Source organism: Malus sylvestris, chromosome 7 (assembly GCF_916048215.2).
Source record: "Malus sylvestris chromosome 7, drMalSylv7.2, whole genome shotgun sequence".
Lineage (NCBI taxonomy): Eukaryota > Viridiplantae > Streptophyta > Magnoliopsida > Rosales > Rosaceae > Malus > Malus sylvestris.
In genome coordinates, this window is record NC_062266.1 from 953295 (window position 1) to 969833 (window position 16539).

The 16539-nt window shown below is 38.9% G+C and overlaps 1 protein-coding gene across 1 annotated transcript; it reads right to left on the reverse strand.

Annotated features, from left to right (window-relative positions):
• Nucleotides 1-2526: 2526 nt before the first annotated feature.
• On the reverse strand, nt 2527-6023 carry LOC126628615 (zinc finger protein WIP2-like). The gene is made up of 2 exons (XM_050298374.1): nt 5195-6023; nt 2527-3099 (listed from the first exon to the last, which is right to left on the reverse strand). The coding sequence occupies exons 1-2, from the start codon at nt 5903-5905 to the stop codon at nt 2641-2643; spliced, it is 1170 nt and encodes a 389-aa protein (XP_050154331.1). The 5' UTR covers nt 5906-6023; the 3' UTR covers nt 2527-2640.
• Nucleotides 6024-16539: the final 10516 nt, after the last annotated feature.

Below are 16539 nucleotides of genomic sequence, written 5' to 3' on the forward strand. Positions count from 1 at the left end.
TTCCCTTTACTCGTGTGTTTTGATGGGGACGAGGAATGAGAATGGATGGACACGACCAGGATGTCCAAGAAAAGCAAGTGGGTTTGCAAGTAAAAGATACCTTGCAAAGCAACATGAGTGGACAGAGAATGAGTGGGGAGATCAAGAAAAGCAGAAAGCAAAGCAGAAAAACAAAAGCAAAGCAGAAAGCAAAAGGGAGGCTTTCCTCTGCGAGAGCACATGGGGACATTGCAAAAGCAAAAAATAAACACGCACACTGCAAAAGCAAGGAATAAACACCACACCAGAATGATGTGATTTACTTTTCTTGTTTTTGAATGATGTGATGTATTTATCTTTCAGTGACATCTGTATAACCCCATCAGAGGGTAATAATAAAAAAATAAAATAAAAGGGCAAGCCCAAAATAATGACTGGAATGTTATATGGAGGGCGAAGGCCCATATGAGCCAGGCCCTATGGCTCCAAATTTATTCGGCACCCTGCCGCTACTATCACCAACTAGGTGATCAAAAGTACGCCCAGTACTCTAAAATGATTCGGCAGCATGCCGCTATTATCACCCACTAGGTGATCAAAAGTACGTCCAGTACTCCAAAATTATTCGGCAGTCTGCTGCTATTATCACCAACTAGGTGATCAAAAGTACGTCCAGTACTCCAAATTTATTCGGCACCCTGCCGCTATTATCACCAACCAGGTGATCAAAAGTACGCCCAGTACTCCAAAATGATTTGGCAGCCTGCCGCTATTATCACCCACTAGGTGATCAAAAGTACGTCCAGTACTTCAAAAGTATTCGGCAGCATGCCGCTATTATCACCAACCAGGTGATCAAAAGTACATTAAGTACTCCAAATTTATTCGGCACCCTGCCGCTATTATCACCAATCAGGTGATCAAAAGTACGTCCAGTACTCCAAAATTATACATAAGCATCACTCATGTCAATCATACATAAACATTCATGAGCATCACTCATGTCAATCATACATAAACATTCATAACCATCATTCATATCAACATTCACGAGCATCACTCATGTCAACATCCATGAGCATTACTCATGTCAATCAACATAAACATTCATGAGCATCACTCATGTCAATCAGCTTCAAAAGCTTCATTTATAGAGCTTTAGCTTCAAACGCTTCATTTACAGATCTCCAGCTTTCAAAGCTTTATTTACAAAAGCTCCAGCTTCAAAGCTTCACTTTCAAAGCTTCACCTACAAAGCTTCAGTGCATGGTATACAAAGACCGCTTCCGAACAACCGCCATTTCGACCCATACATGGATTCAATTTGAAGTCTCCAGCCAACAGACCCTATTAACTAAAGACTTGGGGGGACTACATTATGTACCATATATTGGGCCTCATGAAAAATACTTGGGGGACTTAGCCCATTATTTATGTACTAAGGAGCGAACCCTTATTCTATAAAAGGGACTCCCTCACTTTCATTAGAGAGCACCCATTATTCATGTACTGTGGAGCGAGCCCTTAATTTATAAAAGGGACTCCCTCACTTTCATTAGATAGCATCGCCGCCAGCTGAGTAACCGTATTGCTGCAAGCATCACTCCTAACCCATTATTCATGTACTGAGGAGCGAGCCCATATTTTATAAAATGGACTCCCTCATCTTCATTAGAGAGCATCGCCACCTACTGAACAACCGCCTCGCCGCGAGCATCAACTCTAGCCCATCACTTTTGTATTGAGGAGCGAGCCCTTATTCTATAAAAGGGACTCCCTCACTTTCAAATCCACAAGCCGAGCCAACCAAGGCAACATAAGCCACAAGCCGAGCAGCCTCACAACATGTGCTACTTCTAGTTGAGCATCATTTCACATTGAGCACCACCTCATATCAAGTATTTAGTTCTAGACGACATCTAGTTACTTTTTCCACACACGGACTGAATTGCAAGTCTCCAGCCAAAATACTTTCTTAACTGAAGACTTGGGGGACTACTGTTTGTACCATACTTAGGGCCTCCGTATTTAGATCTCGTATAAATACCCGGGGGACTCAAATGTAATTATGTAATAAATGAAATGGCAAATATGTAAAAAATGGGAGGATCCCTTAGTTTATAAAAGGGCCTCCTCACCCTCACAATCCTCAGGCTCTGAGATTCAGAGCAACTCACATACAGAGGTCTCACATCCTGTAAACAGAGGTCTCATCCTCACCACAGTCCCTGCTCTCAAACTCTCTATTTCTCTGGGGGACTCCCCCTCACCCTTGTAATCTATACATTCATACAAAGAAATACAATCAACATCAATGTGGACGTAGCCCAAACATTGGGATGAACCACAATACATCTTGTGTTCTTTACTTTCTTGTAGATTCATGGTCGGATTTACGTTGTTCCAATACCCCTCTGGTTTTGTGCATCAACAAATATCATAGACCATTGTACTAGGTGTGATCATTTATACTATCTTAATTGTATTGTTTACAGTTGAAGTTGCTAATTAGTTAAAATACATGAAAGAAAAAAGTACACATAAGAAAGGCAAAGCCAAGTTACCATATGTCCATTCATGAGGATAAGGAACAAATATACTTTTGGAGATAAGTATATATATGAGCTGAAGATAGAGATAAGACATGGATACACATAAATCTTAGTTTTGCGAGGTATACCATCTTGAAGCCTCGGCATCATGTTCAATTTCGGATGCGGGTTCATCTTCTTCTTCGAAACACTCAATATCGAACGATCCATGGCCACGACCGAAGGCCTTGATGTGGTCTTTGAGAGACCTCTTTTGCTTAAAATCAGAACCACAAATGCAGTACCAAATCTTGCCACAGTTTTTCTCATGGGTTCTCCAATCACCTTTCACAGAAAATGCCTTGCCACAGCGTTTGCACATGAAGGATCGGACGCCGTGCTTTCTCTTGTAATGTACCTGAAGAGTTCTGAAGTCCTTGAGTGGCTTTGCACCTCTAGGGTTGTCAATGTTGTGCTTACAACCTGGTGCACAACAATAGCAACGGAGTCTTAGCATGGCTGTGGGTTGAGTTCTCTTTAGCGAGTTTGGTCCTTCCCTGTATTGAGAGCCATGCCCCCACATATGCATCTGTACAGTTAATTAATTCCATTGAAAGAAAAAAAAGTAATGTTAGAGCCAAAAGATTTACAGTATATAATTTCAGGAAAACTAATGAAAATAACTTGAAAACTTTGAGTTTTAACGATAAAAACAAAATAAAGTTCTCGGTACTGTTCACTTTAACGAAAAACCACATTTTTACTCTAAAAAGTCAATCATGGTACTATTCACTTTACCCTTTATTTTGTTCTTATTGTTAAAACTCAAAGTTTTCAAGTCATTTTCATTAGTTTTCGTATTATAATTTCATGTGATAAATAAGTAACCTCATCATGCAACTTGAACTTTTGAAGCCTTATAACTGCAACTTAAGCAATACATTTCAAACATCAATAATATGCATGAATAATATAGGGATAATACTCGTCTCTTTATCTAAAAATTAGAAATTCTTACATTCATACCAATCACAGTTTTTTTTTTTTTTTTTTTTTTGCGTTTTTGATGAGTTATGCATGTACGCCAAACTGTAATTAACACAACGAATGTAAAAATTCTTACTTCCTAAAAATGAGCCAAGCTATTATATCCAAAAACTGACTATATATAAAGGGAATACAAGTATTATTCTTCTATAAATAAGAAAAAAGGTAATGTTAGAGCCAAAAGATTTACAATATACAATTTCATATGTATAAACAAGTAACGTCATCATGCAACTTGAACTTTTGAAGCCTTATAACTGCAACTTAAGCTATACATTTCAAACATCAATAATATGCATTATATATATATATGGTATATATATATATGTATGTAGTATGTATGTATGTATGTATAATATAGGGATAATATTTCTCTCTCTCTCTAAAATATAAATTATTACATTCATACCAATCGCAATTTGACATGTGCCGTGTGCGGAGAAATTTTTATTCTTATATTTTTTATGAGTTATGCATATAAGCCAAACTATAATTAACATGACTAATGTAAAAATTCTTACTTCCTAAAAATGAGCCAAGCTATTATATCCAAAAATTGATTATATATAGAGGGAATACAGGTATTAGTCTTATATAAACACCCACACATGTTTGCGTATGAGAGAAAAAGGGGGCAGAAGAAATATATATAAAATGGGCAATTTTTTTTGCACTATGAAATGAATAATGGTAATTTTTTGTACTGGTCACTGGGTGGAGTGTACGAAGCTAGAATTAAGTGTCAATACCATTGTCCAAGAAAATTCTTAGTTTCTGAAGTAGTGTGTTTTCAGGCTCAAGAAACAAGTTTGATTTAGGGACAGAAAACCATTTAAAACTATGTCAAACAAGTACCTTTCCCACATTTTCCTAGCAGATCTAGAAGAAATAATCCTCGTTTATATTCGCACTAACACGTGGATAAATTTAACTAGGTGGCGTAGAACACATATGGTTGTTAGACTAAACACGTAAGCATACCGACTCTGATACCAGGAAGGACTTTGAATGTGAATTGGATCAAGTACTTCCCCTAGTACCATTATTCCTTACTTTACCATTCCTAGTAAGGAAAGATGTCACTATATCTCCAAAACTGTAAAAGCACAAACAAGAGTCTTTATTTCTTAATCTACAGTGGTAGACCTTAGTTCTTAGTACTGCCAATGTTAATTGTAGTACATATCCAGCTGCCACCAATTTATATACACGATGATCTCTCCATCACCTTCATCTTGTCCTTTACTGAAAGCTGTCCTGCGACGCTATCAGTTAACAAGCAGAAGCAGTGGTACTGGAAGCACTACTACTAGGTATAAATGTATAATTAAATTGAACCTGCAGAAGTTTTAAATTCTGAGCGCAGGGGGCTTTTACACAAGAAGAACGTGAACATTCAAATATAAATGGTACAAGTGCACAAATAAAAAGCAAAGATACATGCATACAACACATAGTTTAAGCCACAAGCAATTAAACTTGCAAAGGCAATCTAACTGAGACCGATTAACCTTCAAAATGTAATTAGGAAAAACTAAATGGCAAAAAAATAGTAGAATCTGTAAATGGATTTCTTTCTCTTTGTTATGGAACAAGCTAGCCATAAGTGTATAAAAATATATATAAAATAAGATAACCTGCAAGTTATTGTATCTGTTGAAGGTTTTGGAGCAAATAGAACATGAGAACTGAGTTGGGCCAATAAGAATCTGGGAAGGGGTGGGAATCCAGTAACGATCACCCTTGTTTAGTCTGTCCACAGCCACACTAGGGTTACCCGATGAAACAACATCACTATTACTGCTACTGATCACTCCTTCCTTATTATGAACCTGATCTGCAAACTGAGATTGCACGTTACCAGAATTAGAAGAACTTGGGAGGCCTAAGTGTAGGGCTACAATCAAGTTATCCTCATCATCGCCGCTGTCACCACCATCATCATAAACAGCATGATCTTTGTTCCTCGTTTCTTCTTCCATTGGAGTAATAGTGCTGCTGTTTGAGGGCTCATGACCATGTTTCTCTTCTAGGACCCCTCTAGGGCTTAGTAAGTTGTTTAGTAAAGGAAGAGCTTCTTTGAGAGGAGGTGAGGAAACGTTGATATGATCATTAATGGACGAGGGCATCTGTGTTTGAATATTAGAGGATTTCTTATCAGTGAAGAAGTTATGTGAAGAGTAGGTGTGTGGAGGATTAGAAATACTGAAATTAAAGGGGCTACTTCTGGATGAGTTGGCATAAGAAGTAGCAGTAGAGAGCAATGAAGGGCAATGGTGAGGGTGGAGTGGCATAAAGTTGATCCATCCATTATTGTCGAGATTGGAGGAGTTATAGGGGTCTGCCATGATAGAAGAGTATTCTCAGTCTCAGTGAAGGACAGTAGTGTAGGAAGACAGTTTTGGCGACGGTGTGGCACTTTGGTCACAGAATAAGAGATTGTATTAAATAATGGAAGAGAGAGAGAGAGAGAGAGAGAGAGAGAGAGAGTATGATCCTGCAGGTAAAAGAAGTAAGCTGAAGTTGTGGAAAGTCAAGAAATTTTTACCCCTTGCAAGTAACAAACAGAAATTGACAAGATGGAGAGATAAGTCAGGTATCAGATTTGCAGCTTGTCTCCAGACAGAGAGAGGAATTTAGCTAGGTTATTTGTCGGTTTCACATTTTCACTTTTTATGTCTTGCTTCAAGCAATCAAGTCGTTTCTTGATGAGGGTAAGAGTTCATCTAGCATTTGCTTGGATGGGCGTGAACAATGTTTCATATACATGCAGTACCGCTCCCTCTTTTTGGCTTTGCTGGTCAACAAACTCATGAAAGCAGGTGTGACGTTGGGGTTCGAACTTTTTGAGGTGTAACCTTCAATTTTTTAGGTACTCTTGGATAGAAACAGAGCGCAAAGTCTGCAAATGAAATTTCAGTTTATTAATTAAGGTATTTCGTTATATATTTGGTGGATTTGTTGTCTTCAACCAAACCATATTGCACACAGGTTAACAAATGTCGATATATACCGGAGCAATCTAATGAGTGATATCAAAAGAAATTGTTGAGTGCTATCAGCACAACATGTCAAGATATGTCTAGCAGACATTACATCAAAAACTTAGCAAGCACAAAAGGAACACGTACCAAACATTCAAAGGGTTCTTGAGACACCTTCACATATATATTTCTCGAATTTCGAGTGGTCCTGAGACCACTTTGGTCTTTATGTATATCTGCCCCTGCTTGGAAGGAACTTAAGGTTGCACTTTAAAACGATAAATACTTTACATCTTTACAAGTCTTTTTACTAGTGAGAATATTCAAGCCAAGCATGTATATGTGTAACCAAATTACTATAATACCATAAAGAAAATTAAAGCTCTACCTGAAGTTATTTGACTATAAGATAGTAATCCAACTCCTTATAAGCATATATAGTGCCTCTTAACAACACACTCCACATCGTCACACCATTCAAATATCATCCACTAAAAAACAATAAAAGTATTTAGGCAAAGTTGTTGACACTTTTTAGTAGAGGTGAAGCCTCTTATTATATACACCACAAAAAATGTTGGCAATAAACCATCATCGTCACCTAAAGCCAATTTGTCGCCTAAAAGGTTAAGCGACGACAAATTTCGTCGACATCTTCGTTCGTTGCGATAAGCATGTAAAATGGTTGCCAAGAACAGAACGCAAGGTGATTGTGGAGATAGTGTGCCTCAATTAATTATTCCCTCTCTCTCTCTCTTGCTTGACTGCAAAGGATGTATACATACATATTATAGGAATGTGGACTATAATTGCAGTGGCAAAAACCAGTAGAATTGAAGAATACAATCAAGAAAAAGAGAGACCCAATCCAAAACAAAGAGTTGAGGCAAAATATGTAAATGAAGTTAGGAACTTATGACTTAGTTATTAATTAGATCATCTGACTTCAAACCCATATGTCGTTTGACACAAGACCCACTTGGACATAACCAAAGTATTCCCTTTAGTATTGCTCCAACCAAAATAACTTGTTAAATATTTGAGATGAAGACCTTGTCTTGGAGATCTGCATTCTATGTTGACTAAATCTTAACTAAAATGAATAGAAAGTTGTAGTTTAATACAAGCTACTATTTTTTATTCCAAGTGACTACTCCAACCAATCATCATTTATGAGAAAGGTTGAGACAGAAAAAAAAAATAAAGTAAAATAAAAATTTAGTCACGGGAGAAAAATAGAGAAAGAACTTTACCTCAGCATCCCCGGACTTTTGCTTTGGGTCGGTGGTGTGGAGCCAAAAATAATCACAAGGTGACAAGTGGATTTTTGGGTGAAGATGACAAATTTACCCTCGAGGCATACCGGGTCTCCTACACGTGAGCAATGGAGAATCATCCATCAACCAAATCAGGAGTACCCAAAATAGGTAACAAGTTCAAATTTGTCTCATTCATCCTCATTCTATAACCTCCCAAAATATTTCTTTTATTATGATAATTAGCCAATTAATATATTTATACCTAATTAATATATTAATTGCTAAATTGAATCACCAAGGCCACACTCCCCTATAAAAGCCCTATTCTCTTCTCCAAAAGACACTTCTCATACTCTTGCAAAACTTTCAAAAACTCTCTAAACATTTTTCTCTATAAATTCTAACTTTGGCATCGGAGGTTCTTCGGCCAAAGCCCCCCCCCCAATTCATCGTGGGCGCGTGAGGCTCTTGGCCTTGACCCGAAGGTGTTAATTGTTTTATAGGTGCAATATTGTTCAAAATCAAGGAGAAAGAAATTTGCATCCACAAATTGGTGCTTTCATTGAGAGTTGAAATCCATACTCGTAGAAGACTCTCGTATAAAAAGGTTTTTTCTCTATTTTCTGGTCCATTTGAATATTTTTCATATGTTCTTATTATTAGAATTTTTTATTTGCAAAGGTTTTTTGATAAAACGTATAAGAAAAATATAATGGCTAAAAATTTAGAAAATTCCATAAGTGAAAATTCCAATACTCAAGAAATGGGATCGCGGAGATCCATGAGGCAAAATGCGATCGTAAGCAGAGTGGCACCACTACTACAAGGTTCCAACATAGCCCAAGACATGCCATCCAAGCTTGCATGGGCCCGAGCCCAAGCCTCGCACTTGCATGCACCACACATTAAGCAGCCTACTCCCGTGACCCTGCCTGCTCCGGTAGCCCCGCCTGCTCCCGCAGCCCTGCCTCCCATGGTTTCCCAAGCAGCTCAAGTTGGCCCGTGAATATCTCAACTATCTGGAGCAACCATCGAGCTGGGGGCATTTTCACCATATTTCTCCGCAGATTTGACATTTCCCAATTCAAATCTTGGACCCGGAGTCTACCACATTTCCACTGCTCAATGAGGCACATTCATTCCAAGCTCTTCCAATCCAAATGGCAAACAACACTTGTCTCGACAAGTCATAGAGTTGACGAGCGCCCTTACACAACAAACAACCTTGGTGAATCAACTCTTGCAACGCACCGAGATCCAACATGCCCCGGACGAGGTGTCCCGAAGTAGGACAAGGGCAGACGAACCTCTCCACCAGCGTCCCGGCAAACAGCCCCTTAACCAGCCACGTTCCAAGCATTCTGGCAGTTTACGCTCCCGCCTAGGTCATTGGGATAGCGTATATTCTCGTCTTAGCGCGCGGAGGAGCGTGCATTCCTAATCAAGCCCATGGACGAGCATACATTCACAATTGAGGTCACATTCCGATTATCAACATGGACAACCTTCTAGGCGAAATGTTCATTCACAACTAGGCTCACAATGAGCATTCTTCACCTCACATCGGAGTAGGCAACACGGCAGGAGAGGAACAGTCACTCAATCCGACTCAAGTTCAACCGGCAGCCTGCGAATGGCCCGTTCACCTGCTAGGTATATGCCACATGCACCGCAGCCGCGACATGGACGACTCGAGCATAGGGAAAAGCGGCTTAGACCCATAGATCATGATTGGAGGCAACCGAAAGGTCCACTGCCCCAGCAGAGGCAAATTTAAGAAGAAGTTGAGAGACTCATAACCGAACGATTGCACAATTTCCAACATAACAAGGCTGCTAACGATGCACTTCGATGAGACATGACCAACAAAAGCATGTCACCATTCACGAATGAGATCGAATGGATAGATCCACCTCGCGGTTCACTATGCCTCATTTCATTCCATACCAGTGTTCTAAAAATCGGCCTAGGCGGCGCCTAGGCGCTGGGCGGAGGTGTGCCGAGGCGATTAGGTCCGAATCGTTAAGAAAAATCGGAGAGCTGTTAGGCGCCTGCCTAGGCGTTCTTAGGCGGCCTGGGCGGTCTAGCCGGCTGTCTAGGCGGAGTGAAACGGTTTCCTGGAAAGAAATTCCAAACAGAAATCCAAAATCACAAACTCGAATTTAAACTTGAAATTAACATGCAGAGAATAGGTCAAGCTACCTGAGTTTCTAACGGGACTAACTCGAGCTCATGGGAGCCCAAGTTTGATAGGTCCCTCGCCGGAGCTCCACGCCAGAAGCTCAATTTTCAAAGGTTGTAGTTCAATTCCATTAGAGCAACTCTCACCGAGAACCCCTGCTTGGATTCTCCTAATTTCCATCACAGAATTTAACATGCAAAGGTACCATAGGGATCCCCAGGTTGCGCAGGTCTTGTATTTGGTGGTTTGGGGTCTCGATTTAATTGGAATTTGTGGTGATGGCGCCTGGAGCACTCTTTGGCTATGGTGGTTTAGAAAGAATGCAGAGAGTTCGAACGAAATGAGGGAGAGAGAGAGAGAGAAGAGAGAACCGGTTTTCAAAAACAAAAATGATGGTGATGTGTGAGTGATGATAAGAATTGGTGGTTGAGTGTGTAGGTTTAGAGAGAGAGGAAAAGAGTGACGTGAGGGAGTGGATAGTGCATGGGAACTTGGGTGTGTGTGTCAGAGAGAGAGAGAAGTTATGTGAAAGGTGAGAGAGAGATGGGACCTGTTGATATGAAATGGGGAAGGATCTGACCGGTTTTTGTGCTCCAAAGCTCAAAGTGTCATCAATTCAGATAAAATTATAAATAAAAGATTCATGCTATGACCGGTTTTAGCTCCAAAGTTCAAAGTAGGACACCAATAAAATCATAAATAAAAGAGAGGACACCAATAAAATCATAAATAAAAGAGAGGATTTCGGGGACGATATCAATGGGCGTGGTTTCGTTAAGGGATGACTAGTACGGCTTCTTAGTAGTTTTATTATGAACCACCCAACCCATTATATCAGATTTTTACTTTTATTTTTTTAAAATTAGATATAATCATTCAAAATATCTTAAGTTATATGGCATATATGCTTAATGTGTTTTTAAATTTTAGACTTGTTGGATATTTTTTTTTGTATTTTATCATTCTTTTATTATCTTATCCATGAATTTCATACAAGTATAATTTTTTTATGTGTCAATACGCATTTATTTATAAGATATACAAGAAATTAACCTAAATCCGCCAAGGCCGCCTAGGCGCTCGCCTAGATCCCGCCTAGTCGCCTAGGCGCTAGGCGCTAGCTCGCCGCCTGACTAACGCCTAGCGTTTTTTAGAACCTTGTTCCATACAAGGGAGACGAAGATCCAAATCGACATCTCAAGCACTACCGCAGTACCATGATCCTCAACAGGAACAACGATGCGCTTATGTGCAAAAATTTTGCCACAACTCTATAAGGCGAGGTGCAAGACTGGTTTCACACTCTGCCGCCGCAGTCGATCAGGAGTTTTAACGAACTTTCCTTTGTTTTCACTAAGGAGTATTCGTCTAACCACTCAATCAAAAAGACATCTGACCATCTCTTCAGTATCGTAAAAGACCATTGGGAGACAATTCGCGACTATGTCAAGAGATTCAAAGCGGAGAAGGCCAAGATTGTTGGTTGCAACCAAGGAAGAAAATGTCGATAATATCGGCGATATTTCGCCAATATTATCGGTTTTTCAAGGTAACAATTTTTTAATAGGTATCCAATTGGTTTTCGTCTAAATATCGCCAGATCAAAACCCAAAAATATTTAAAAAATGCTGAGAAGTCTCAACAGATAACTACACTTGATCTTAGCCAAAAGGGCCGAGCAAGGCATGCTTTTCTCAGCTTGGGAATGTGGCTTTTATAGGCATGTGTGCTTGCTCACTGTCCTTCCGTGGGCGATGTGGGATTACAGAAACCAAGCCTGGGAATGTGGCTTTTATAGGCCTGTTTGCTTGTTCACTGCCCTTGCGTGGGCAATGTGGGATTACAGAAACCAAAACGTTTTGCTGCGACTTGCGAGGGCTGGTACATGTGAACTTGTGACTCCAACTAGGTAAGACTTAAGAGCCAGATCTAATTTAAGGCCTTCTATCCTATATTTGTGGACAACGATCAAATGCTAAAGATTAAACAAACATAATATGTTCTACTGCTTAGCAAAAAAAACTACAAACCCTTTGCTTATCAACAAAAAAAGACAAGTCCTTGCACTAGATATACTTTCAAATTACGTTGAGTAGCAACCTGATATATGTATTCGGACGAATTATAAAACAATTGACACACTCCTGGCTTCCAAAATTTAATTCTTTTACTTTATATAAACTTGAAAAAACATAATCGGCATCCAAATTAAAGTTTAGTCTTATTCAACGTATTGATTTTCAATCGTTAATTGATATACTATAATTTGGAACTTCAACGCCTAGACGCATGATTATGTGTAAGAAATTTAAAGTGTCAAATTCGGCACATTATTCTTCATCATTTTATTCACTTCCTTTTTCTTTCTTTTTAATATCTTAAATAAAACCTCCCAATATTGTACTAATTAATTATATATAAATGATTATGGTGTGTTTAAACTTCTTTCATTAATTACTACATATTTTCTACACTCAGAATGTTTGTCAGCTCGCTATATAATCAACTTAAATCAGTTAAATCCATCATGCAATGCATTTCCTTCCAATTTTTTGTGATAAACTAATAGATAATTGACTAAATAAACATCCTGCAAAGTTTCATTAAAAATTTCCAAGTTTTTCTTACAATTTACGTGGTTTCCATGTAATTTTTATCGATATCGATATTATCCCGATATTTCCATCGATATTTCCGTGTTTTCGGACTACCGATATTTCCGATATTACCGATATTTTCTTCCTTGTGCAACGAAGACATAGCAACAGCAACATTCAGAAATGGACTTCCCACCGAACATCCTTTATTTGTAAAACTGATCATGGGAGAATAACTAACCCTAACAGCTTCGTATGCTTTGGCAGAAAAGCATGCACCATGGGACGAGGCCAAGCAGTCTAATAAAAACGAGTCGGAAAAGAAGTATATGGAACGTTCCCTAACCAGAGAAGACTCAAGGCCTGAAACATTCATCAAATTCACAGTTCCAATCGGCCAAATTCTCCGCAAGCTCAAGAACGAACCTTGGTTCGAACCGCCGCCACCCATGAAAGGCGATCCTACCAGGATGGATCATACAAAGTATTGTGCATTCCATCAAGGACTAGGCCACACTACCAACAGCTGCCTGAAGTGGAAGCAGTATCTTGAGAAGCTGACAAATAAGGGCCGATGTGATGAGTATCTTGACAAGTCAACGAAACAGCCTACACAAGAAGGGGAAGTCTCCATCACCCCTTAAACCTTGTTTGGGTTTTTTTTTTCAAATAAGTTTGAAGTTTCAAGTAGCTCGACAAACAAGGCTTCACAAGCCGAAGACTATCTAGCTTGTTATGCAGTGTCTGCCTTCCAGCACAGTTGATTTATTTCTTTATTCTCAATGAAGATTTAAAAAGTTATTCACAAGCATGGCTCAATTGCTGTCCACAATGACTGCTAAAAACCCATACGAGTTCGTTCTCTAGTGCGAGAGGATAAACTAATTACTCTCCAGTGCGAGAGGGTAAACCAATTCCCGGAAACTCAAAAAGGTCTGCTCTACAGCGTGAGAGGATAAACTAATTGCTCTCCAGTGCGAGAGGGTAAACCAATTCCCGATACCCAAAAGGGTCTGCTCTCCAGTGCGATAGGGTAAACCAATTCCCTGACACCCAAAAGGGTCTGCTCTCCAGTGCGAAAAGATAAACTAATTGCTCTCCAGTGCGAGAGGGTAAACCAATTCCCCGACACCCAAAAGGGTCTGCTCTCCAGTGCGAAAGGATAAACTAATTGCTCTCCAATGCGAAAGGGTAAACTAATTGCTCTCCAGCGCAAGAGGGTAAACTAATTGCTCTCAAGTGCGATAGGGTAAACTAATTCCCCGACACCCATCTGGATAAACTCTCCAGTGCGAGAAAGCCACATAACTTAAAAGATCGAATGCTTGAAGATCAACTAGGCAGCAAATGGTCAGGGGCAGCAGCCACTTTTGCACTTAATAGCTCACTCATCCGACACTTTATCTTCAGCAGCTTCGATCTTGGCAGCTTTATCTTTGACTGCTCCATCCACAGCAGCTGAGCCCATGCCGAGCTAATCCTTGGCTTCAATTAAGTCGAGCAGCACAAGCAATGGCCCTTACCACACCACATCTTTGGCCCATAACAAGCTGACTCCTGGCTCCTGCGAGCCGACGTGCCATACCACCCCGACAGCTGCCCCGTGGTAGTACCTCCCAAGAAGAAGACAAGGAGAATTAAGTTTTCCTTACATCGGTGCGGCGCGGAGAAGACGAAGAAAGCAATGAAAGATGGTCCTTTGCACAGGCAAGTGTAGAAGATTGCTAGGGGAGGGGGAACAAATATCCTCTAAGCTTTCTCTTTATTGTAGGGTAGAATAAATCGTTCTCCAAAGTTGATTTAACAACCCACTTAAGGTGGGCTTAAATATTCTTTGAGAGAAATTTATTTCTCTTTCCTAGAATGATCTAATTTCATATTAAAGAGGGAATCTACATCAAAATATGAAGCAGTCCTAAAGCAAGAAGATCTCTACACCTGCTGCCATTTCCTACAAGCAGCCCAGCAGGTGTGGGGGCATTTGTGGAGCCAAAAATAATCACAAGGCGACAAATGGATTTTTGGGTGAAGATGACAAATTTACCCTCGAGGCATACCGGGTCTCCTACACGCGAGCAGTAAAGAATCATCCATCAACCAAATTAGGAGTACTCAAAATAGGTAACAAGTTCAAATTTGTCTCATCCATCCTCATTCCATAACCTCCCAAAACCTCCCAAAACATTTCTTTTATTATGATAATTAGCCAATTAATATATTTATACCTAATTAATATATTAATTGCTAAATTGAATCACCAAGACCTCACTCCCCTATAAAAGCCCTATTCTCTTCTCCAAAAGACACTTCTCATACTCTTGCAAAACTCTCAAAAACTCTCTAAACATTTTTCTCTCTAAATTCTAACTTTGGCATCGGAGGTTCTTCGACCAAAGCCCCCCCATTCATCGTGGGCGCATGAGGCTCTTGGCCTTGACCCGAATGTGTTAATTGTTTTGTAGGTGCAATATTGTCCAAGATCAAGGAGAAAGAAATTTGCATCTACAAGTGGCATCCTGGTCTTGGTCTCTTCACTCTCTTCCACCACTTGTTTCTACTATCTTTCAATCATCTCCATCTTTTTCCTAGTTGTGATCGGCACTCTCTGATTTTGTCAAGGAGAATTTTCCTGGTTTTGATCATTTTCTCACTCTATGATACTTCGTAACGGTTAATAGTCAACAAATATTAGAGCATTGTCTGTTGTTTAGATCAAAAAAAAAATTGTTTTTATGGTTGTGCACTTACCAAAGAACTATATAAAAAAAAAAAAATCCCGTGTATTGAAGGTGACTCAAATTTGACATGTATGTTCCATTCTTAATCAAGTTTTTTTGTTTTTTTTTAATTTTTTAATCTAAAAAACAACCATCAATTTTTCTTTTTTTGAGGAAGACCATCAATTTTCTTTCGCCTAATTGAGTTACTCTTTTTTGACATTTTTCTAAATTTTAGCTAGAGTCAGTTAGCAGAATCGAGATGCTCAGATAAGGGAATGAATTGCCCAAGCAATTAAGAACCAAACCCTAAACCACCATTAAGAGTTAAAAAAATACTCCAATTTTCTTCATTTCCAAGTTTTTTGTTTGACTATAGTCCATGCTCATCGTTTAATGATTCCAAGTCTACACGAGTGCATGTGTTTTTGGAAATTGAGCTTCAGCCTTTTGAGTTCCCATGTCCATGACTATTTTCGAAACAACTATGCTAGCAAGTTGGACCTCGTACAACGAGGATAAAATTTTCAGTGTATCAGGAATACGATTCAATATATCAAGTATTTAATGTATTATGATTGTATCAGAAACTTAAAAGAATATTACAATTAATTGTATTATGACACCTATTGTATCTGACAATATTCTCGACACATTGAAAAACTTATTCACAGCAACCAAATCAAATCAAATCACATTTGGCTGGCTCCCTAATTGTGTAATTTGATTTGTACTACTTTTACTTTGAGAAAAAAAATACCATTGGCTTGGTCTGTCAACAAATAAAATAAAGAGGCTTACCTGTTTTTCATGCACACATTAGGAATACATTGTCGTTCACGGATTTTTTTTATGATGTCTTCGAGGATAGTATATTTAGAACATATTAATCGTTAGATCTTTGATCAAAAATATAAAAAATAAAATTTAACGATTATAAAGTTCAAAATATCTTATACTCTAGATCAACATATAATTTTTCTTCTTGTTTATTTTAGGTAAAAACTTGAAAAAAAAATTCTTTCTCTTGTGCAATTTCTCAAATAGATGGAGACATATTCGTACCCTAAGATAAGATTTCATTACCATATCCATCAATTCCAACAGTAATTTCCACTGATCAATTGAAGCATAAATAGAAACTTTTCATCAACTGTGGAGCCTAGCTACCATGCATGTACAATCTTGGGAACTCTTAGCTGAAGTAATCAAGTTTTACTATAAATAGGCCAACAGATATACA